The sequence below is a fragment of the Amphiura filiformis genome, chromosome 1 (genome assembly GCF_039555335.1).
Source record: "Amphiura filiformis chromosome 1, Afil_fr2py, whole genome shotgun sequence".
NCBI lineage: Eukaryota > Metazoa > Echinodermata > Ophiuroidea > Amphilepidida > Amphiuridae > Amphiura > Amphiura filiformis.
Window position 1 is genome coordinate 85,343,711 of NC_092628.1, and position 21,816 is coordinate 85,365,526.

Here is a 21,816-nt window from a genome sequence, read left to right on the forward strand (position 1 = left end):
TATTCAATATGCAAGGCTTGATATGCTTAGTTTGAAATCTTGTTTATTTATTATTTATGTACGATTCTAACGTGTCAAAAGTCAGAAATCGTAGCTGAAGATAGTACGATGGAACTGTTGTTGTATTTCGTGACACTGTCCTGCGTTACTTTGCAGTCGGCGTTAGCACAAATCCCCGATAACCTACCACCAGATAACCCACCACCAACAGGAGTAGGAGGTAAGTAGACTGTACTAGATACTTATATTGCTCTAAAGGTTTCGGGTGTGTTCTTTGGCGACAAGATAAGCATGATAAGTGATATAACAACGTCTATAAATGACATGGAAGTTGAACTAAACAATAACAATCTTAATATCAAAGATTGAAAACAAAGATAGGATTGGACATAAAAGCGCAGTGATTTATAGTGCGTTACGCACAGGCACAACGCCTAGACGTTGATTCTCAAGCCTCAGCACACTTTACATGTTGTCACTGACTACTACGGCCCCACACCATTCCATAAACCATTAAACAACAATTCAGGGACTTTGCTGCTTCAAGAGCGCACATCCTAAAACTTGAAATCCTTCAAATCCTACAAAAGAAGAACTGTTGAGCTATTCCATTTGAATTCCATACTCCCCACCCGGCAAGATATCTTCCATACGGGGAGTGTGGATATCAAATGGTATTTCCTGAATGGGTGACTACATTTGATATCTACACTCCTGTGTGCAAGAGTGACGTCATGACCTCCATCTAGAGAATGTAAGGATTTTAACTGGAACAGCCCATTGGCTGCATTTCAGTTCACACATCGGACATGTACAGGCCGGCTGGCAAATCACAATGTAAAGCAGATTGTGTACTTTGGAGCTGTGGAGAAAATTTGATTTACATTTCCCGCTTTTTAATATATTTTTTTATAGTAAAGTAATATATACGTTCTCGTTAAGAAACTTTAATCCGGAATCAATTCCATTTTTTAGACGCCAGAGGAAAAAAGTCCTTATTTATTATATCTTCCAGCCAACCCAACTTACATGGATCATGTGGATCCTGGTTTAATACTGGCTCTAGATGCTAATTTACAAATACGCTCGTTTTTCATTTTCAACAAATGCCCCGGTTGTTGGTGGCAAGGTTTCAACTTAGATGTGGTTGTCACTTTCCGTTTTGTAATTTTCGACAAGTGCTGTAGTACTAAATCGCTCACATTGTCCCAGTCGTTGCTTTCATCACATGCTGCATCAAAGGTGGTAGGCTCTGCAAGTATGTCAGCCACAGCTTGCTCCATAACATCCAACTTCTTACTTATGGCCCTTTAGAAGCACTTTGATAACAGTTGCCTTTCCAATTTCCCAACGATATGCCACAATGTCAAAGCCAGGGAGGATATGAGCAACCAGAGGGCACGGTGGTTCGTGGTTACGGCCTTGGACTCATAATCTGAGAGCTTGGCTCGACGTGCGTGGGTTCGATTCCCCGTCCCACCACCGTGTTGCGCCCTTGGGCAAGGCGCTTTGCCTCGCTTGCCTCACCCCACCCAGGTGCAATGGGAAGCTGTTAGGGGTAGTCACATTCGTTGTACTGATGGACCCTGCGCCACATGGAGGCTGCAAACGTGGTTCTAATGACGGCGGAATAAATGTAAAGCGCTTTGAAGCTGTTTACGGCATAAAGCGCTATATAAATTTCTATAAATTTCTACATTTAACCAGAAGTTGTGGCACAATATCTACATGCTTCTTTGCGGCGATGCATGACTTTTATGTTTGCACGCATGTAACTAGTATCTTCCATAGAAAGGTTACAGGTAGTAATATGCCTTCCAAAGAAAGGTTACAGGTAGTAATATGTGGGCAATGTGTTATCACATATGACTTTGATATTCTCAATCCCTTGGTTGGAAGAAATAACCTGCTGGTCATAGTAACATCAGCTTCGCATGGTTCGTTTTCATATAATCATTCCGCTGGATCACAATACCCAAATTGACTTCTTGTGGAACAGTCACAGCACATCGATGAGCTAGTGTTTGTTTTCCGAAGATCTTTCACGTGATCCCAAAGCTGTTGGCAAATGATGGCGATGATCTGAACATTGTTCTTAATGCCATTAAGTGTGATTTGCTTCTGTAGCAGGGAGTTGATGTTGAATACTGACTTGTTTTTCAGCACTTTTGCTGAATGCTCACAAAATGCTTGCAACTGCAATGCAGTATTGTATTCATCAACATCTCAGCTTGTGTACACTGATTTGTCAAAATTCTTTCTCGTAAATATAGTTTAGTGCCGAAACCCAAAATATCGTCTTAATCCACACTATGTTTTGTTGTACTAGCGGTCACCCGTATTTCGTATTTCGCGGTCACTGTGTTTATCGGTTACTGCCTTTTGCAGTACTTATATTTTATATTCTTTTTAATGTACTGGTCAGGTGTAATGGGCATGTTCAATTGCAGTGTTTGAGTTAATTTTTTACACCCCATTTTGAAAGTTAAGGTGTAATTTCACTTGGTGCAGGGCAATTTGAGGTGCAGTCTCGGAATAATCAAAATAAATGTACAATTTTGTAGAACAATACTTTCAACATTGGCAAAGTATTTTGCACAGACACTGATTTATATGCTGCTAAGTTGTGAGTTACGTTGCTAAAAAGTCACCCATTTAACCATCTGTCTCTATGGGACAGGAAATTGTCAAAAGTTGGGGGATCTTCAAAAGTCACCCATTTGGGCTACTAAATCACAATTTGGCAACCCTGTTTAATTTGGGTGATTTGGAGACTTTGACCTAATTCAATAAACAAACATTTAACTGTTGTTTGCACAGACACTGATTATGCTGCTAACCTGTGAGTTACGTTGCTAAAAAGTCACCCATTTAACCATCTGTCTCTATGGGACAGGAAATTGTCAAAATTGGGGGATCTTCAAAAGTCACCCATTTGGGCTACTAAATCACAGTTTGGCAACCCTGTTTAATTTGGGTGATTTGGAGACTTTGACCTAATTCAATAAACAAACATTTAATTGTTGACAATAGGTTCTAGTTTGAATACTGACATGATAATGTTGACAAATTAGTTGAATAAACAATGCATGTTAATTCCTCAAGTCAGATTCTCCTGTGTGATGGTATGAGTGACCCAATCTCAGCATTGATCAGATCAGACATAGGATTTGCGGGTTTCATGTTAAACAGCATGGCTGTATTGCAGTGTATTGTGACTGTTTACTCAGTGTTTAGTCAGTGCTTAGCTCGCAGGTTGCTTGCTAGTGCATTGCTAGTGCATTTTAAACTAATTAACATTATTTGACACCATTAACGTAAAAAAAACCAAAATTGGACGTTTTATTGGGGTGCGGACAACCTTACTCTACAAAACGCAAAAATCCGTTTTCCGAAATAATGTAAAACGTTGAAGTTTTTAGCCTTACCAATTCGCCAAACTCAGTAATTTATTATAGATAGTGTGAAAAAACAAACACTGTAACACATGGACTTGTTGTGCAAGACCTTATTCTGTCCCCAAGAAGTCAATTTGGGCATTGTGATCCAGCGGACTGATATGAAAATAAACCATGCGAAGCTGATGTTATTATGTCCCAGCAAGTTGCCTTCATTGCCAAGATTAAGGAGACATAAGTCATATGTGATGACACGAATGCGTTCCCGTTGCTCACATATAGCTAATGGCATAATAGCATAATGGTGAATCATAGCAAAAAAATTGGGTAATTTTTGTGAAAAGTGTGAAATTTGGCTCAGATTTAATATTCAGTCTGGTGAACAATTCTAGGGGGAGGACCAAAAAAATATTTTGCCCAATAAAGTTCCATATCAAAAGTGTACATAGACATATTGACTGACCAATTTGTTGGTGTAACCTTCCTACATATTTGAAATATTATGACGAGAGGAAGAATTTGAGACCATTTTGACAACAATCGGAGCAAGTTTTCAAATTTGGCCCCTGTAGAGGTCTAACCTTGACATTTGACCTTTTTGCTTATAACTTGAGAACCATACATCACAGATAGGTCAAACTATACTTTTTCTGAATCCTTGTGACCAGAGGAACACTTTGGCATGGTTTATGAATTTTTTTCCTGTATAAAGTTCGATGACCTCTATAGCGGCCATATTGGACAAAATATTGTTGGCCCTCCCCCTAGAATTGTTCACCAGACTGAATACTACATCTGAGCCAAATTTCACACTTTTCACAAAAATTTAACAATGGTTTCACCATTCTGCAGCACTACATAGCAATCTTACCTGTAACCTTTCTATGGATGGGAAGGTATTTCCAAGCATACAAAAATAAATATTTCAGCAACCGCAAAGAAGCATGTATATATTTTACCACAAATTCTGGCTGCTCATGCCCTCTCTGGTTGTGACACTATGGCCTTTGGTAAGTGCTTCTAAAGGACCATAAGCTAGACTCTAGTTAGGTGATATAGAGCAAGCAGTGGATGACACAATTGCAGAGGCTACCATATTTGTTGTAGCCAACTGGGACAATGTTAGAGGTTCGGTACAGAACTTGGTTGTCAAAAGTTGCAAACGGAAAGTGACTGACAACCACACTAAAGTTGAATAACTTGCCAACTGAGGCATTTGCTGAAAATATAAAACGAGCTCATTTACAAGTTATCACATGGAAGCGAGCATTTTCTTTCCTCCCGATCATCCACCTGATCTTGATCCATGTCAGTTATATTACCAGATAATGTAGTTGTACCTGATGAATAAGTGACCACATAAGCTCCTTCAATATAATCAAAGCTGTTTATATAGCTCTTAAGCACACCTTGGCACTCAGATGTAACAATGCAAATATGAAATTCGTTGACCCTAAAGCCTATTTAAAGGCACTAACATCATCACCATAGCTGTTTATATAAGCCATTTTATATGTGATGGTGGGCATTTTGGCGTCCATATTGGATTTCAATGTGAATGAATACTTCAGTGGTTTTGATAAGGCCAAATATGAATTGGTTGACCCCTGAAGCCCATTCAAGACACTAAAAGCATACCTGTTTATATAGCTGATATATGGCTATGTATATGTGGCGGCGGTCATTTTGGCGGCCATATTGGATTTCAGCGTGAATAAAGACTTCTGTGGTTTAGATAAGGACTAATATGAACTGGCTATTTATATGTGATGGCAGCCATTTTGGCGGCCATCTTGGATATCTCGAAATTCCCAAGGGTGCTGACTGCTGAGGTGGCATCGGTCAGTTTCTGTTTCAGTAGGTCTTGTTGATATAGAAACAAGAAAAAAAACATTGTGCGGACGCTACTTTTGGGTTTTCGGCTTGGGCATCAGACTAGATGCCCATGAAGCTTATATAAATCGCCAGCCAGATACAACTCTAGAAATATGCAGTAGCCTATTGCAAAAAGAACCAGTTGTTTGTATCCTTCAAACAAGATAAGCTTTAAAACAAATACCACTACCATATTAATTTAGCAGATAAAGTCTTGATAAGATAATTAATAAATTCATCAGGAACACAGTGGGACATCATGAGCAGTAAACCGGCTCTTTGAAATATCCAGTGTATTTTTCCTATGTGCAGCGATCTCATCACTAATTCAACATTATTGTAATAGCCTTGCTCACCAATCAGTAAAGCATATATTATAATCATGTGATGGCTGGTAGCCAACTGCAAACATGCTTAGAAAAAAGGCTGAAAAGAGTCCCGGCAGCCACTGTCTCATTACAAGATTAGATGTGCTAAATAGTCCTTGTCATGCATGTCATGTGGGGCAGGGTTAGGAAAAGAAAAGGCATACAAACAAAGTTATGAGATATCATGAATTAATTACTGGCCTCTTAACCACATGGTTGGTGTGCTACATAAGGGATAAACTGTGCATATGAGATGTGGGTTCAAGTGATTTTAATGTTCACATGCGTGAACAAAAATACACTTATTAAATCTAGAACAATTGGGTAGACAACCGTAAACAATTTGCCTTAGCTGGTCTATGCATCATCTACATGTAATTGTATTTCGAATTCAAACAGTAAAAGTTAACAAAGTTTTAACAACTTGTTATGTTTATTGCCATCGAAAGTGATGATTTGAGGAAGTAATTGCTGTACGAGGGTCGGTCAGTATGTAATGAAAGTTAACCTTTGACCGATATATTGAATATTTGGATGGAATTTCTTTATGAAACCTGAAACCACACATGTGTAATTGATACCATATACTTGATTAATTAACAGCAGTACTTAGCATAAAATCAATAGATTAGGAACACTGCCAAATCACGTAATAAAAAGCAAAGGCACGTGTTTAAAAACAGAAAACAGAACAGCAAAAGTACATGGCGCATATTGCTAGTTTTGGGCAGAAGTAAAGAACAGGTCATGGGTCTGCCTTTTGGTAAAATATGAGACTTGTCATTTAAACTCGGTTGGACGTCTTTGAATTTCAACAACTGTAGGACTTGAAAGGAAGCAACATTATTCTGCAAAAATGGCGGCGAAAATCATTACTATTCCAAACGGCAGCACTCTCCATACTTTAATTCCCAAGAAAATTGAAAAAATACAAGATAAACACAATTGGAATAGCAGCCATATGGGTAGCATAGGCTATATTTCACGTATTTCAGAACGACAATTTAATCGCCCATTCGAATCATATCGTGTTAAACCCCCTGCTTGAAGACCGTATTTGATCATAATTTATTATTGGATTTTTGCACCAACTTACATATATTTTTATTGTATCATTTGTATTTTTGATAGACGTATTCAACTTTCAGCAACCCGCATATGTGGTACAGGAAGGTACCGACCAGCTTATTGTTAAAATTGAACGAACAAGTGACGTGTTGTTGAGGTTAGGTGCCACAGTAGGTGAGAATAAAAATTCTATCTTTCTTTCTTTCTTTCTTTCTTTCTTTCTTTCTTTCTTTCTTTCTTTCTTTCTTTCTTTCTTTTCTTTCTTTCTTTCTTTCTTTCTTTCTTTCTTTCTTTCTTTCTTTCTTTCTTTTTCTTTCTTTCTTTCTTTCTTTCTTTCTTTCTTTCTTTCTTTCTTTCTTTCTTTCTTTCTTTCTTTCTTTCTTTCTTTCTTTCTTTCTTTCTTTCTTTCTTTCTTTCTTTCTTTCTTTCTTTCTTTCTTTCTTTCTTTCTTTCTTTCTTTCTTTCTTTCTTTCTTTCTTTCTTTCTTTCTTTCTTTCTTTTTCTTGTCTGTTTTTTCCCGATTTCAGATAGTTAAAATGAATAAAGCAATTGTTTTAAGACTTAAACCTGGAGGATTTGCATATTTTTTTTAATTTAAGTTATAAAGCTATTTAATGTAACCAATCAAGATCACTATCACCTTGTATTATCTTTTCAGATGTAAGTAGCGATGGTTCCATACCTATTGGTGGTCAAAGCAGAGTTCGATTTTTACCTGGTGATGAAACAGCGGATCTGGTACTTAATTTGGCCAACATCGATGTTCCTAATTCTGATATTGTAGGTATTCTGTCCCTATTCAACCCGCAAGTGGATGATGACCCACTATTGGATAATAACAATACACCTCCTGCAACTATTGGAAATTTAGGTTCTACAGAAATCACGATAACGAACGTCGATAACGTCGATAACGAACCAGGTACGGATAATTGGAGAAAGAATAATCCAAGTCAAGTTATATGAAAAAATGGCTGAATGTTTTCAACCTTTTCCAAACATTCATGAATGGAAAAGGCAAGACAACTACACAACAATCAAACACAAAGTGCGACATTTTTGGTCCGCACTTTTACATCTTCTTGGGACTTCTTCCGCTCCAGTCACTATTTGTTTTGGTTTTTTTAAGTTAAAATCTTTAACGTCACTTTTAAGCGGATGTTTTCAAATCGAATTTAGACTTGTTAGGACCATATCATTATTGATTTACGACTTACAGAATAAGCAGAACACGCTTGGACAATATATAATTTAATTTAAAAGGGTAAAATTGCCACTCTTCAAGGGATGATAATTAACGGGAAACTCTTTTTAGAGTAAGAATCAGTCTGAAAAGAATGATCTTTGAATTAAAAAAAAAATCATGAATACTCTGTGTACTTTTTTAAACTTAGTGTGGAGTCAGTGGAGTGAATATTCGGAATGTTCTGTGGCCTGTGGAAGCGGTACAAGGATTCGAACCCGGGCTTGTAATGATCCTAACCCAGACGATAACAATTCAGACTGTGTTGGAGATTCAATGGAGACAGAGAGCTGTACTGCCGAGACATCATGCCCTGGTATAATATCTTGAATAGGAATTTAGCTATAAAATAATTACTTTTCTTCTTTTGTAGAGAAAGTTTGAATAATATACAAAAATTAATACAATACTCGAGTTATTTATATTAAAGCCATATTCAGTGATTTGCTCGTCCGAAGAACGCAAAAAAATAATAAAAATTCAGATTTTGGTACCTTTTGCAGTGTCATAGATGTGCTAACATAGCCTGCTTGTGGTTAAGCCGAAGGCTGTGTACTAAAGACAATTTACATGAATCTGTAATTTCTCTATTTAAGTAGAAAAAATAGTTACATGCATTTGAATGGGGCTTCAAATTTGTAAACTTTGTCAATACTGTTGCTTTCCTTTTTCGCCAAATTTTGCATTTAAAAAATACCTAATGACAATTTTAATGACTTATCCTTCACTTTTAGGCAATTTATTTACAATTTTAATCTGTTTATACTTTTGCTGGGATCACTGAATTAGCCTTTAAGGTGCTATCCAATATCAGCACACTTTTATATGCACCATGTTCACGCACCTTCTACACACCCCCACGCCGCACAACCCAACAAACAGACATAACACAGCAAGTTACCCAAAATCCTCGAAAATAGTTAATGTAAGCACTTGGCATCCATATATTTTGTACAAATTTCTTTTTCATACAGCGTGGAGTTCTTGGAGCTATTCAGAATGTTCTGTGACCTGCGGGAGTGGTACGAGGACTCGAACCCGTACTTGTGTCGATCCAGATCCTTCAGATGACATTACTACATGTTCAGGAGATTCCCAGGAGCCAGCCGATTGTGCAACGCAGATACCATGTACTGGTAAGTACATACATGTACAATGATAATGTCTATACGATGGTCATTCAATAAGTTATGCCTCAACCCAAGTGAAGAAAAGTGGTTATACGTGTCTTTATTTTCATTGTCATTTATATAAGCTCAGATGCAGAACTTTTAATTATTTCGTATAGAGATGGAGCCCTCTATATTATGAAAGGTCATTTAAGGGATCGGATTGCAACGTTTGCACAGTATTTTTTATGGCACTGAGAGCACATCGAATTGCATTCTGAATACGAGCACTGTCCTTCTGATATCAAAAAATTCTGCCTCTTTAAAATTGGCGATATAATACACATTTTATGGCAAATTATTAAAAATTGACATTGTTTTTTTTATAAATCTAATGATATGCACTTAAAATGTAGGAAAAACCGACAATCATTTGAAAAGTTTGACCTTTCATATTGAAGATACATTTTTCCCTAAAAGACCTAATATCATTAGGTCTTTTTGGAAAAAAATGCATTTGTATATCTTTAATACGGAAGGTCAAAATTTTCTCCCAGCTACATTATACTTTATGTAAATATCATAAATATTCGAGGACGATTCCAACGGTACCAAGAAACCGTTTGTTCTTAAATTTTTCCGAAATGGGTCTGATGTGTGTTCGTCATTACAGCTTCAGTCTCCTCCACCTTCGCAACATAATGTGGAGTGACTGGAATCCCACTGACGGCGGAATAGAATACTATAGCTGGTCAGACAGTCTAATTCTATCAAGTATAATATCACCATCATATTCCGTCGATTTACTATATTGTATTCTCAACATATACGGTAATTTAGAATTGTAAACATGTAAATATTTGTAAAAGTATTACGACACATGAATAACATCATGTAGGATGCAAAATGGCCGCTAATGGCCGCCTATTGTCTAGACCTAGAGCACATTATCCCGAATCATCACGTGATAACAGTCGCTTATCCCATATAGTATCCTTGATATCATTTCAAATACTTTGATTTTAAGGAGAGCCAGTTTGGAGCGAGTGGTCTGAATATTCTGCATGTACCGTAAGTTGTGGTGGTGGACGTCAAACCCGTTTACGAGAGTGTTTAGATACAAACAAACAAGATGATGTAACGTGTACACCAGGATCTTCACAAGAAACGACAGATTGTAATACACAACTTTGCCAGAACGAAGCAAATACAGGTAAATACTGCATACCAACATTTTTGGCTCACTGTATATAGATGAGTAGACTATGCCATAGTCAATTTTGGAGATAAAACTTGTGTTGGTAATCATGATGAACAAATAGGACCTAATACAGATGTTTATCTAGACTATGCCATAGTCGATTTTTGATAGATAAAAATATGTTATTAATAATGATGAACGCATTCAGTTGAACTCGAAATTATACTGATGTTTATTACATCAAAATGGTAGTCGAACAGAACCAATAGAAATAATCGATATTTCCATTGTGACAATGCAGACATCACCTACTATCAACTATGATATATAGCCCCGTATGGTGGCCGTAGAAAATTGGGAAAATCTTTCAAACTATGTTAATTTGAAAAGCTAAAACGTTGACCAAAAAATGCTCACGGGCCTGTCAAAATCTTACACTAGAAGACTAAAGTTCACTTTTCATTTGCCGAAAAAATTTATTTAAAAGTGAAAAGGTGTCGCTCACAATTTCGCTTATTTTAACACCCAATTCGGTCTGTTCCGGTGCCTAATTAAATGATTTAGTGAGTGTGTATGGCTGGGGAAAAGAAAATTTTTTTTACAAACCTTTTGATTTCATGACTTAAATTAAATCTTTGAACAATTTGTACAATAAACGTATGAACCTTTATTCTTCATTGTTTACGTTAGTGTTCTTTCAACAACCAACCTACAAGACGGTGGAAAGCATTGGCTCGTTCTTTGTTGAAGTTCAACGAACATCATTTGCAAATGGTGCAACAGTAGGTGAGCTGTTACAAAACTGAACATATTCTGGGTAAATTGTTAGTACTGATAGCATTATATATAATACTATGTTTGTGTCTGTTGAACCTAATACAATTGATTTCATTCAAGATTAACAAAACTGAAGACCTTGTTGATATTATTCGGGAAAATTTGAAGAAATTTGAAAAAATTTGAAAAAATTAATGTCAGAAATTTAATAACAAAAACTAGAAGTACCACGATGGTTTGGAAACATATTTTCTCCTCCGCAGCCAGTTTGGTTACGCGTAACCAAACTGGCTGCGGAGGAGACTACTATTCGTATAATGACGTGATCAGTATGCTGCACTGGAAATCAATTTCACTTCTAACGCTGAAAATGGCCGTACGAGCCAGCATTTTATCAACACAATTTGTCTTTTTTCAAGAGAAATACGAATAAAAAAAATGGCAACGAGTGTCAACTTGTAATATAATAATTATTCTCTTCGAATTGAGTTTAATAGATATGCCCTTTAAGCATGTATATTTTACGTTTCCTGTCCGGTGTTTCGTGCCGACCTCGGTATGTCTCAGATATAATAATTTTAAACATGTCAAACACTTTCATTTAGCATATTAATTTGTGGTTCCTATAGGTATCAGAAGAACCGGAGACCTACAATTGAATACAGACCAGATCACGTTTCTTCCTGGTGTCAGTGCAGTCCGAATTCAAATCTTTGTGATAGATGACAATTTCCCTGAACCAGATGTCTTAGCTTCGTTAATATTGCATGATCACTCAGACGGAACCATTGGAATCCCAGGGAATCTGGCGATAACTATTGAGGATGATGATGAGGGCCCTCCACCAGGTAAAGGGTGTTTTCATTATAATTCCAAAATTGTATAACAGCGCCAGTTTACATTATACAGTGAAATACATGTGAAAAAATGGCGCACATGTGGATTTATCGATTTAAAAATGTCTATTTTATTATGTACTTCAATTCTCTGCGCCACTAATTCAAGCCTCTTTAAATCAATACAGGCTGGACTTCCTGGAGTGGATGGAGTGGTTGTGATACATCTTGCGGTATTGGTGCTGAGAGTCGAACTCGAACATGTGTTGGGTCATCTGAAGATTGCATAGGAGATAACACACAAAGTCAGATTTGTAATACTCAAGTTGTTTGCCCAGGTAATTATTAGAGAAAGCGACCCATCTCTATATAACTTTCAGATTGAATTTGTGTGATTTGTTAACATGGTTAATTCATTGATAATATTACAAAGATATTACACACACAAACTTTGTTTTTGAAATATATACATATCCTAAAATTGGGAAAAGTGTTTATTGCCATGCCTGTAATGCTGTCTGTATTGGGTGCTCTGATAAGAATATCGAGATCTTAGTAATTGCTCCGTTCTACCAGCTGATCAAGCCATATTTAACTATAGATGTTCTTCACGGAGGTAGTCATTCAAATCACAAAATAGCTTATTGTGCGGTTGTTTGATGTATAATAGAATTGGCTTCATTATTAACTAAATGCAAACTATAGATGGCGCTATTTATCCTAAATCATATTATATTAATTTGCAAGGTTAGATGACCAATACTGCCTTTAAAACAGATGGAACAGGTGAAACAAGCAGCAAAGAAATTTTATAAACATATTTCATCAAAAAATTAAAGGAATTGTTTGTATTAAAAGCTTGAAAGAGTAATTTTCAGTAACTAAATAGCGCCACTAATTTTGTCATAAATAGATACATTTTATATCCGAAAAGCTTTTAAAAATGCTGTAAAAGTGAATAATGTTGTAAAAGAGGGGAAATTTAAAGTTGAAAATGACTCAAAAGCATCTGTATACATTAGCATGATATCGCTTTTAGCTGTTTAAGCCTAAAATTGGGTTGTACATGATGTTTTGTTTGAAAAACTAATAAATGATCACGTCAAACAGCCGTAATGCTCTATTGTGCCTATTAGTTACCATAAAACGGTAGTTCGCTCAATTTGTACTTAATGATATATATTATGAGACAGCTCATGCTGGTAATATTTTGTTTTACAGAGTGGAATGATTGGGGACAATGGAGTGGATGCTCGTCGACATGTGGAAGCTTTGGATCTCGAATACGAACACGAACCTGCAACAATTTTGGCACAGGGAATTCATGTCAAGGATCCAATACTGAGAGCGGGCGATGTAATAGACAGGCTTGTCCAAGTATGTTTAATATAATTTCTTGTCTTGTGTATTAATAATTGAATAGTCGTAATATAGCCGTTTGCATTTGAACATACACGTAAAATTCACCAAATGGTCATTCCTGTCCGACAAGCAGGTGTCATACTAGTCTTTGTTAAAGACGACTCACGATCCTTGCGGCGAATACTCCTACACATGCACTAGGATCCACAACATGCTCATCTATCAGGGGCACAGTTCCTTAACCCCAATACATGAATGACCTTTGAAATTTTGAATACAAAAACACATATTCTGCAACTTGAGGTCAAATTTTGTGCTATGATTGTTTAATTGAGGTTATTGAATTATGCCATTGGGATGAGGTCATTGTGGTCCATAGTGATGTTGGTAGCTCGTGGGTAGTAATCAGTTTCCCAGCCTGTAACACAGACTCAGTGACGTAGCGTCATAGAGGCACGTGCCCTCCCAATCGCCACTGCACAGACTAGTGTCATACCAACGTGGTCGTACATGACAAGAAGACAAAAGTCCGATTGGAAGGGAAACATTGTCCAAAAAAAAGAGCTGATTTTACCGAAACTTTTAATTATTTCTTCCCGTCCCAATACGTGTTGTCCGGATGATTTGCAGTGCAGAAGTTCGGATCAATTAACAAAAGTGACCATTGTATTATTTACAGTGACGTGTGCAAGTGATGTAGAAGTTACACCTTACGGACGTCTTAGAGCACCCGACGGTCAAGTTGGAAGTACTTACTTATCTGAAGCAGTTTGTCCATGGTACACTCGAAACGAAGGTAAAAACTATACCAGTCACCACCTGTACCAGTTTACTAGCAATGTTTAACAGGTTTACCATGTTTACTGATCATGTAAACTAACTCCAACAATGGATACGCTATAAACTGTTTTTATGTCAAGAGACTGAGAGACTCAGTAAATCTTTGTAATTATTTGAGGAATTTCTTCGTATTGATACAGTTAAGTTCCATCATTTATTTTTGGCATTTGCTTGTTTTTATTGTATATAATAGAAACACAGGTCACGCAAAAACGCTAGAAACTGAAATTAGTCAACTAATGTATGCTAATTTTGGGAATGCGATCTCAGAGATTGACATAGCATTTCTAATTCAGTTTTCTGAATATATAGTCAATATTTCTGACAAGAAAATGTTTAGGGTTATTATTCCGATTTATCAACTTTAGAATTTTTTGATCCCGGACAGATCTCTGATTCCAATGCCAGTATTGGTTTAGTTCGCTGATTAGGTAGATCATTAATTCGCTCAGCGTAACTTTGCATTATTTCTATCTGTCGTATTTTTCGTCTTATACCTCAATTATTTTGGCTGTAACCACATTACAAGCTCATGAATGACAGAACTGGACATCACATTTACCGATTTTAATTTGTACTTGGAACAAGTGTAGCCTATTCAGCAAGATTTGCAAAACAAGTACCTACAATTTGACACATTGCAATGAATTTACCATAATTTACAATATTCTATCGCTCGCAAAAACCAAACCAGGTACGGTTTGTTTTTGTTAAAAGACAATACATAAGAAGCTGTTCGTTAATGTACATTGAAATCAATTATGATTTTGAAAATTATAAGAAGTATCTTTGTATCAAACATCTTTTCTACAGGGAATCCAATTGGAAGAGCGACGTGTGTACGAAGGAATGGAATTACATTTTGGGACTGGATCGTCGACTGTGGAGGAGATAAATCAACGAAGCAAAAATTAAATGTTATTTTGGGAGTGAGTTACCATTGATATCTGACATTTTCTATAGAAATTCTAACCCAAATACAACGAAACTAAATTAAAAGAAGCAAGCATTACGACCTGCATATCGCTCGTTTGAGAAAATGTGAACAATTGACATGGAAGTTCATCCGTGTCGGTAGACTTCATAGTAACTATTTAAACCTATGATCAGAAGACGTACCTCAAATTTTCGGTCCCAACGTTGACCTTCATCAGGAGAATGGTGACTAGTCATAGGTTTAAATAATTAAGCATAACTATAAAATTTTCTTATATGATTGTTATTCAAGGAATTTTATGCATCGCATAACACAATCGATGCAAAGAGCATAATTGTTTTTGGATGGTTCTGTTTCTCTGGTAGAAGAACAGGTTGTTTTGCAGCATAAATACGTACTGTTGGAAAATATTGAACTTATATTAAATCGCCGTCATCATCATCATCATCATCATCATCATCATCATCATCATCATCATCATCATCATCATCATCATCATCATCATCATCATCATCATCGTCGTCGTCGTCGTCATCGGAACAGACCAATAATTATAACAACTAGGCTATATTGGTTTACTTTGGTCTGTATTGTATCTTGTCATCACTATGTAGTATGCCCTTCTAAATATAATTTACAAATATGGTAAAATTACAAGTATTTATGTACCAATAACAACTATTCATCTTGCTATATAAATTTGATAGCGGCCCATAACATCAGAAAACGCAGAAGCGACGTTAGACGACATCTGCAACCTTCTTACAGATAGACCAAATGATGTAAACGCTGAATGTGTTTCGAACGTCATCGATATTCTTGGAGATGTGGTTGACTTACAACTTCCCGATAGAGAGGTATGATTGACATTTGTCAAAGTCTACGTTCTTTATTTTTGATTGGGTTTTGCGAACATTTACAGGATATTACTAAATCATATACATCTTTTGCTAGCAGTTCAAAATATTGCAACTTAGATAACCAGAATAGACTGATATAACAATTAGCACAGCAGCCCGTGTTTTTAATAATGAGAGTGCATTTTCCTGTTCGTTCTCTACGGAATAAACAGCATCGTTGATACGGGATGTATATAGCACTCCAGAGGACAGAATAACCAGCATGTTTGTGATATATGCATGTAATGATGTATTACCCTGGTTTGGGTGAATTATTGTCACCTCATGAGAATTATAGATACTCTTGTGTCTATGGTTTCCTATAAAAAAATTCTCACCTGGTAATTTTTTGAACAAAAATAATTATATCATAAACATGATGAGTGTTTGCATTAAACATGTAGAATGTTATAACATTATTAAAAGTAACCACCCTTATAGCTGTTAATTATAGCCACTTAAATTATGTACATGGTTTTATTTTTTACCAATACATGCTATAGGTAACCGATAAGGTAATTGACGTTGTAGACAAACTGTGTCTAGTTGATCCTGATGTTTTAATGGCAGAACAGAGTACCAGTAATGCCATGAAGCTAATTGAGAAGCAACTCAAAGTAGTGGAAATTGAACGCCAAGATATTGGGGAATGGCCATACCGTAGAGTTACAGATACATGTAACATAGCTACTGAAGTGAGTTAAAACGTACTTTTATCCCAAAGTAACTGTATTGGACTTTATATTTAAATTGGATCCGTCATTTGTTTGAAGGAAATATGGTGAAAAGCGTAAGAGTAAGAACATTTTTACAAGACTTATTCATTTCGCCCCGTCAATTCGACTAAAACGACATAAAGCTTTTGCATCAACCAATGTAGGTATCCTACGAAACTGACTACATATGTTAGGTATTCCTCTCTGTTAGAATGGTCGACTGCAGATCCGTCGGAACACGCTTTTTCAATGGGAAATGAACTTTGCTGTTTGGATGATGTCACGATGAGGTTAGTTAGGGTTAGGGGTTAGTTAGGGTTAGGGGCGTGTTCCGACGGATCTGCCCTCGACAGCCCTCCTGTACACGGGACCCAGGGTGTTTATAGAGGTTGTGCGTGAAATTATTGATTGGCTCCAAACAAAGGATTTGAACCGGTGTCCGTCACCGTATAATCATGGCGCTGTGCAGTCCATTCAATCAAATGTTATCATCAACCTATTTGATCGTAGTGCATTTGTTATGTGTGTGCGACGAACTGCCGCGGTAGATTGCAATCATGCTTTTATTGAATGCATTTGAGTAGTCCACCTTATTTACGGTATGATACGTCATATGCACAACATCTATAGTTGTATTATTGATTGGTGATTGGCAATTGGGAATGAATGAATGAATGAATGAATTGTTACCAATCATAAGTTATCAATCATATTCAGACTTTACCCAGCCAATACCACAGCAGCACGTCACCGCTGAGGTCAGCCACTGTGACACGTTTAGGCTTATCACATATGTCAATGACAGACAAATCCTTTGGAAATGGAATCTCGATTTCCTTTCTGTGTCTCAGCAAAGCTATATAGTGACGATGATGACGTCGAGAGACCTGTGGAACTTTTAACCATCCCTGTTTTAACTTACAACTTCGTAACATAGGCTACGTACAAAATCTGATGTAAAAATGTGACATTTAATGGCTATTGGTCATGAACGTATTTAACTACAGGTTTATTGGGCTTCTAATGAAGAACTATGTAGAGGATTATACGTCGCCTCTTCCAGTGGTCCAGGTGTTCCTCGAAATGATTTGTTAACACGAGTACGACAAAGTTCAACAGTAATAGATGTTGAAATTGAAGTACCACCTGGTGAGTTTATGTAAATTATAGTATTCTTGTTACTAACATTATAGTTAATGAAATGTTAATTTCACTAAAATGTAAAAAACATTTAGTGGATACAACAGCCGATTGTGGAGCTTTCCTTTTTTAAAATCAATTTATCATGCTACTCCTGTCCTATTACTTTTGTTTAGAAATCTGCGATCGATATCCAAATGGAGCTCGAGTTGTACTTGACGTATTTGCCGATGATAAGTTATTACCATCTTCGACTCTTCAGACCACAAATGAAGCCCAAAATCTCTATAACAGAGTGGTTAATTCACCTGTTATTTCTGTAACTGTTGGAGACCAAGAGGTCCGGGGTTTGCAGGAACCAGTTAGATTGCTGTTCAACCCCCTGGAGGTAGTGTTCTATTCCTCTCTTAGATGTCAAACTCTTATGATTGATAGTGACGTCAATGTGTTTTAATTACGTATATAGCTTTTAAATGTGCGCCGTTCTCAAAATCACAAGATTTCAAAGTAGATGACTTATAGTATAGATAGTAGTGAAGATTAGTGATTGTGGTCAAAGTATAAAAACATCATCACAAGCACCACCACCACCACCACCACCACCACCACCACCACCACCACCACCACCACCACCAACAACAACAACAATTGTAAAACGAACAAGAACAACAATGGGCTATTCCAGTAAATAGATGCACACCCCTATAGTTCGAATTTCTGGATTGTCCAGTCGTGATTGTTGGAAATCAGGACTTTTAAAGCCATATAAATGTGTCATTTGCTTCACATCGACGCCCTCAATATTACTCGGATTTCTACTTTTTGCATAATTATAATGCCCAGTGGTGTACTAAAGACTAAGCCTGAAGTGCTTTATATTAAAACCGGTCCAGAGTTCTCCGATCGAGTGCTTCCTAACATGTCACGTGGATGTCAGCTTATGCATACACACGTCGAGCGCGACGCTCCGTGCAGTATTTATGTAATACGATCGGCGAGCGTAGTACACGAATTATACCTCATTTATTTGACTCAAAATTAAAAGGGGATAATGTAATCAGTGAAAACAAACATTTAAATAGGAATCTATTCTTTATGCAAATCACACATTATTGCTTTAATGTGTCCAAAGGTAAACATGGTAAAAATATCCAGCAGAAAAATTGTTTAAAATCAGAAATCCTCAATTTAAGAGCTCATTTTGGAAATTTCCGTGACTTTTCTTTAATTTATTTGCACTTCCAAGCCTTTTTTTAAAGCAAATGTTTAAGTAACATTGGCAACATTAATTCCAGTCGTTTTCAGAAAGTAAACTTGGAAATTCAGACATCTCGTTTATTGAAAGGTTACTCTTCTACAGGGGTGTGAACTTGTTTTCTGGAATAACCCAATAATACCTTCATAATAATAGCAGAATTATTGTGAAAGTATAAAGCCTTGCAGCTGCCAAGAAGTCAATTATTGTAGTAATGAAGTTGTAACCATTCTTGATTTTTCTAGATTCATTCCAACAATACACAATGTGTGTATTGGGATTGTACTCGTAATGATTGGTCGAGTGAAGGATGTAGATACCTCGGTGAAACACCAAATTGGCAGAGAATATGTGATTGTGATCATCTCACCAGTTTTGCTGTTCTTATGGTAATTTATGAATTTTAAAATAGTTGATATTTATATGTATAGGTTAATAAATGCGTACCACTTTATGTTGGGAGTAGAATCGACAGAGGTTTTTAACATTCTTAACATTAAATCCTTCAATCAAAACCTAAAGGTGTTATTATTATTATTATTATTATTATTATTATTATTATTATATGCCACGCATGGAAGTTAAAAGATGTACAGAGGAAAAGTATGCTTTTATTGGAACAAAAAACTCCCTAACCCCCTTGAATTAAGCTCCAACCTTTCTAGGCGTTAAACTCACACCCATAAAGACCACACTGTATGTATATGTGTCCCTAGAACGGCGGGATGGTGGTGTTTTTTTAACAGTCATCTAAAGAATGTATTTCAAAATTACTTCCTTTCTTTCTCATGCAATCGAGAAATTAAAACTCTTCATTACGTCTTGTTTAATTCTTATAAAATTTAACTTTCAGGATATCTACAGTGACACAACGACAGGAGGTTTTAATTGGGTAATCTTCGTCATTGTTATCTCATGTCTAGCTGTACTTGGGTTGGTGCTTGTACTACTTGCATGTTTTTACGTTTGGTACCTCCGTGAACGACGTAGAGCGTTTCGAAGAGGAAATGCAAGGATGTGCCACAACACAAGAAGGCACTTTAAAAAGGAACGTGTTATCGCAAGAAGTCATCCTAGATTTTAAAGAATAAACAAGATTAGCAAATGTGGGATAACAGACAATTAACAATACAAGTTATCACTTTTGTTGTGAAAGAAACTGTTATTGCTAATGTAATATCTGATTAGGACTCATCTGCAAATTTATAATAAATCTGATGATTTATATTTATTAATTTTATATATGGTGTTGGTTAAATGTCCAGGTTTGAGAGAAAGGGCAATATTGTCCATAAAGAGTGTCGATATCAATACAATTATTTATTGATTTATACCATTTATAGATATATTCATACCCAGGAACTAAGTTAATGTATTAATAAATTTTAACTACTTTAATGTAATGTACTAGTAATACTTCACAAAAAAACATTAAATTACAACATTGGGAACAATGTTTCTTGCAATTACAACATGGGATCAATGACTACAACTTGTTTTTGACTGACATAATTTAACATAATATGAATTTAAGCACTATTATTACTACCATTATTATTCCTACCACCACCATTGTCATTGCTATTATTACCAGTATTTATTATAATTAAATTTATTATCTTTTCCTTATTATTTTTTATATGTATTATTATTGTTATAGTTATGATAATGGTGGTTTGTGTGTTAATTGTAATACGATACTTATATAAGTGCAACCATATAACATTTATTTCATAAATATTTCCGTATGTGGAGATTTGAATGTATGTGAAAATAAAACAATCTGAATCTGAATCTAAATTAGGTGGATATTATGTTGTTAAATTAAATTTATATATCAGTCTTTACTGTCTTATCCGGAGTAATTAATGGGTACCAATTACTTGGACACAGGTTGTAACACATGACAATTTTAAACTTATTGCACTGTAATTCGGTTCCTAAGGGTACATTTGGATCGAGTTATTTCAAAGCAAATCAGCATTTGCTAATATTAATACAAGGTAGTCTCCTTTACAGCCGGTTTCTGTCGGTCCTAAAACTCGTCGTTCCTAACAACCATCTGCAATCGAGCATAAACAACGACTCCTCTAATTGGCTAGAGCTTTCTATCAAATCTCGGGTAATTAGTCCATCCTGAGAATAAACTACCGTATGCCATGGTCGATTTTATTTTATAATTTATAATTTTCATCTTTCAGTTTTTTTCTGATGTTCCTTCAGCCAGGTATTCCATTTTCGGCCGGTCTAACCTACGTATGTGTTGTCACAATTTTGCCATCTCGTAAATGCAGTCTGTTTTTTTCCAGAGGGTCAATATTATCTTTCGGATGTACCAAAAGCTTCCTCAAAGAGGTGTTAGGCTTCATGGCGGTGGCAATGTTATGCTTCGTAAACACCCGATTGGCTCTCTCAGCCACATCTTCCACATATGGAATCACTAAAAGGCCCTTGGTTTGTTGAGAAAGATCTTTGGTTTTAGTTTCGGTGGTATTGGAAGGTTTGTTCCTGATCTACTTTTTGGCCGTCTCAACCGTCCATTCTGGGTAGCCACACATCTTCAAAGCCTTCTTGATGTTACCTTCCTCTTTTTGCCTGTCTTCCATTTCTGTGATGATCTTGTCCATTATATCCAGTAAAGTGCGTACTACTCCCAGCTTGGGATATATTGGGTGTTGAGATACAGGTCAGTATGTGTAGCCTTGTGGTAAACCAGTAGTTTGACTGAGCCATCCTCTTTTCTGTCGATGAGTGTGTCTAAAAACGGCCCTCTCCTCGTAGGTGAACTTTAT

The 21,816-nt window shown here is 36.3% G+C and overlaps 1 protein-coding gene across 1 annotated transcript; it reads left to right on the forward strand.

Annotated features, from left to right (window-relative positions):
- Positions 1 to 2: 2 nt before the first annotated feature.
- On the forward strand, positions 3 to 20,718 carry LOC140155428 (adhesion G protein-coupled receptor B1-like). The gene is made up of 18 exons (XM_072178280.1): positions 3 to 220; positions 6,773 to 6,883; positions 7,368 to 7,631; positions 8,104 to 8,268; positions 8,927 to 9,088; positions 10,089 to 10,274; positions 10,953 to 11,048; positions 11,669 to 11,887; positions 12,064 to 12,213; positions 13,097 to 13,252; positions 13,917 to 14,033; positions 14,891 to 15,006; positions 15,722 to 15,871; positions 16,417 to 16,608; positions 17,637 to 17,778; positions 17,946 to 18,157; positions 19,270 to 19,413; positions 19,878 to 20,718. Exons 1-18 carry the CDS (start codon positions 109 to 111, stop codon positions 20,106 to 20,108), a joined length of 2,925 nt encoding a protein of 974 aa, XP_072034381.1. The 5' UTR covers positions 3 to 108; the 3' UTR covers positions 20,109 to 20,718.
- The last annotated feature ends 1,098 nt before the right edge of the window (positions 20,719 to 21,816 follow it).

Excerpts from the sequence above, each read along its gene's own strand:
- LOC140155428 (XM_072178280.1), top strand. The coding sequence starts at position 109 with ATGGAACTGTTGTTGTATTTCGTGACACTGTCCTGCGTTACTTTGCAG. Across the intron at positions 15,872-16,416 it reads TACAACTTCCCGATAGAGAG|GTAACCGATAAGGTAATTGA; the intron begins GTATGATTGACA and ends TACATGCTATAG. Across the intron at positions 17,779-17,945 it reads TGAAATTGAAGTACCACCTG|AAATCTGCGATCGATATCCA; the intron begins GTGAGTTTATGT and ends ACTTTTGTTTAG.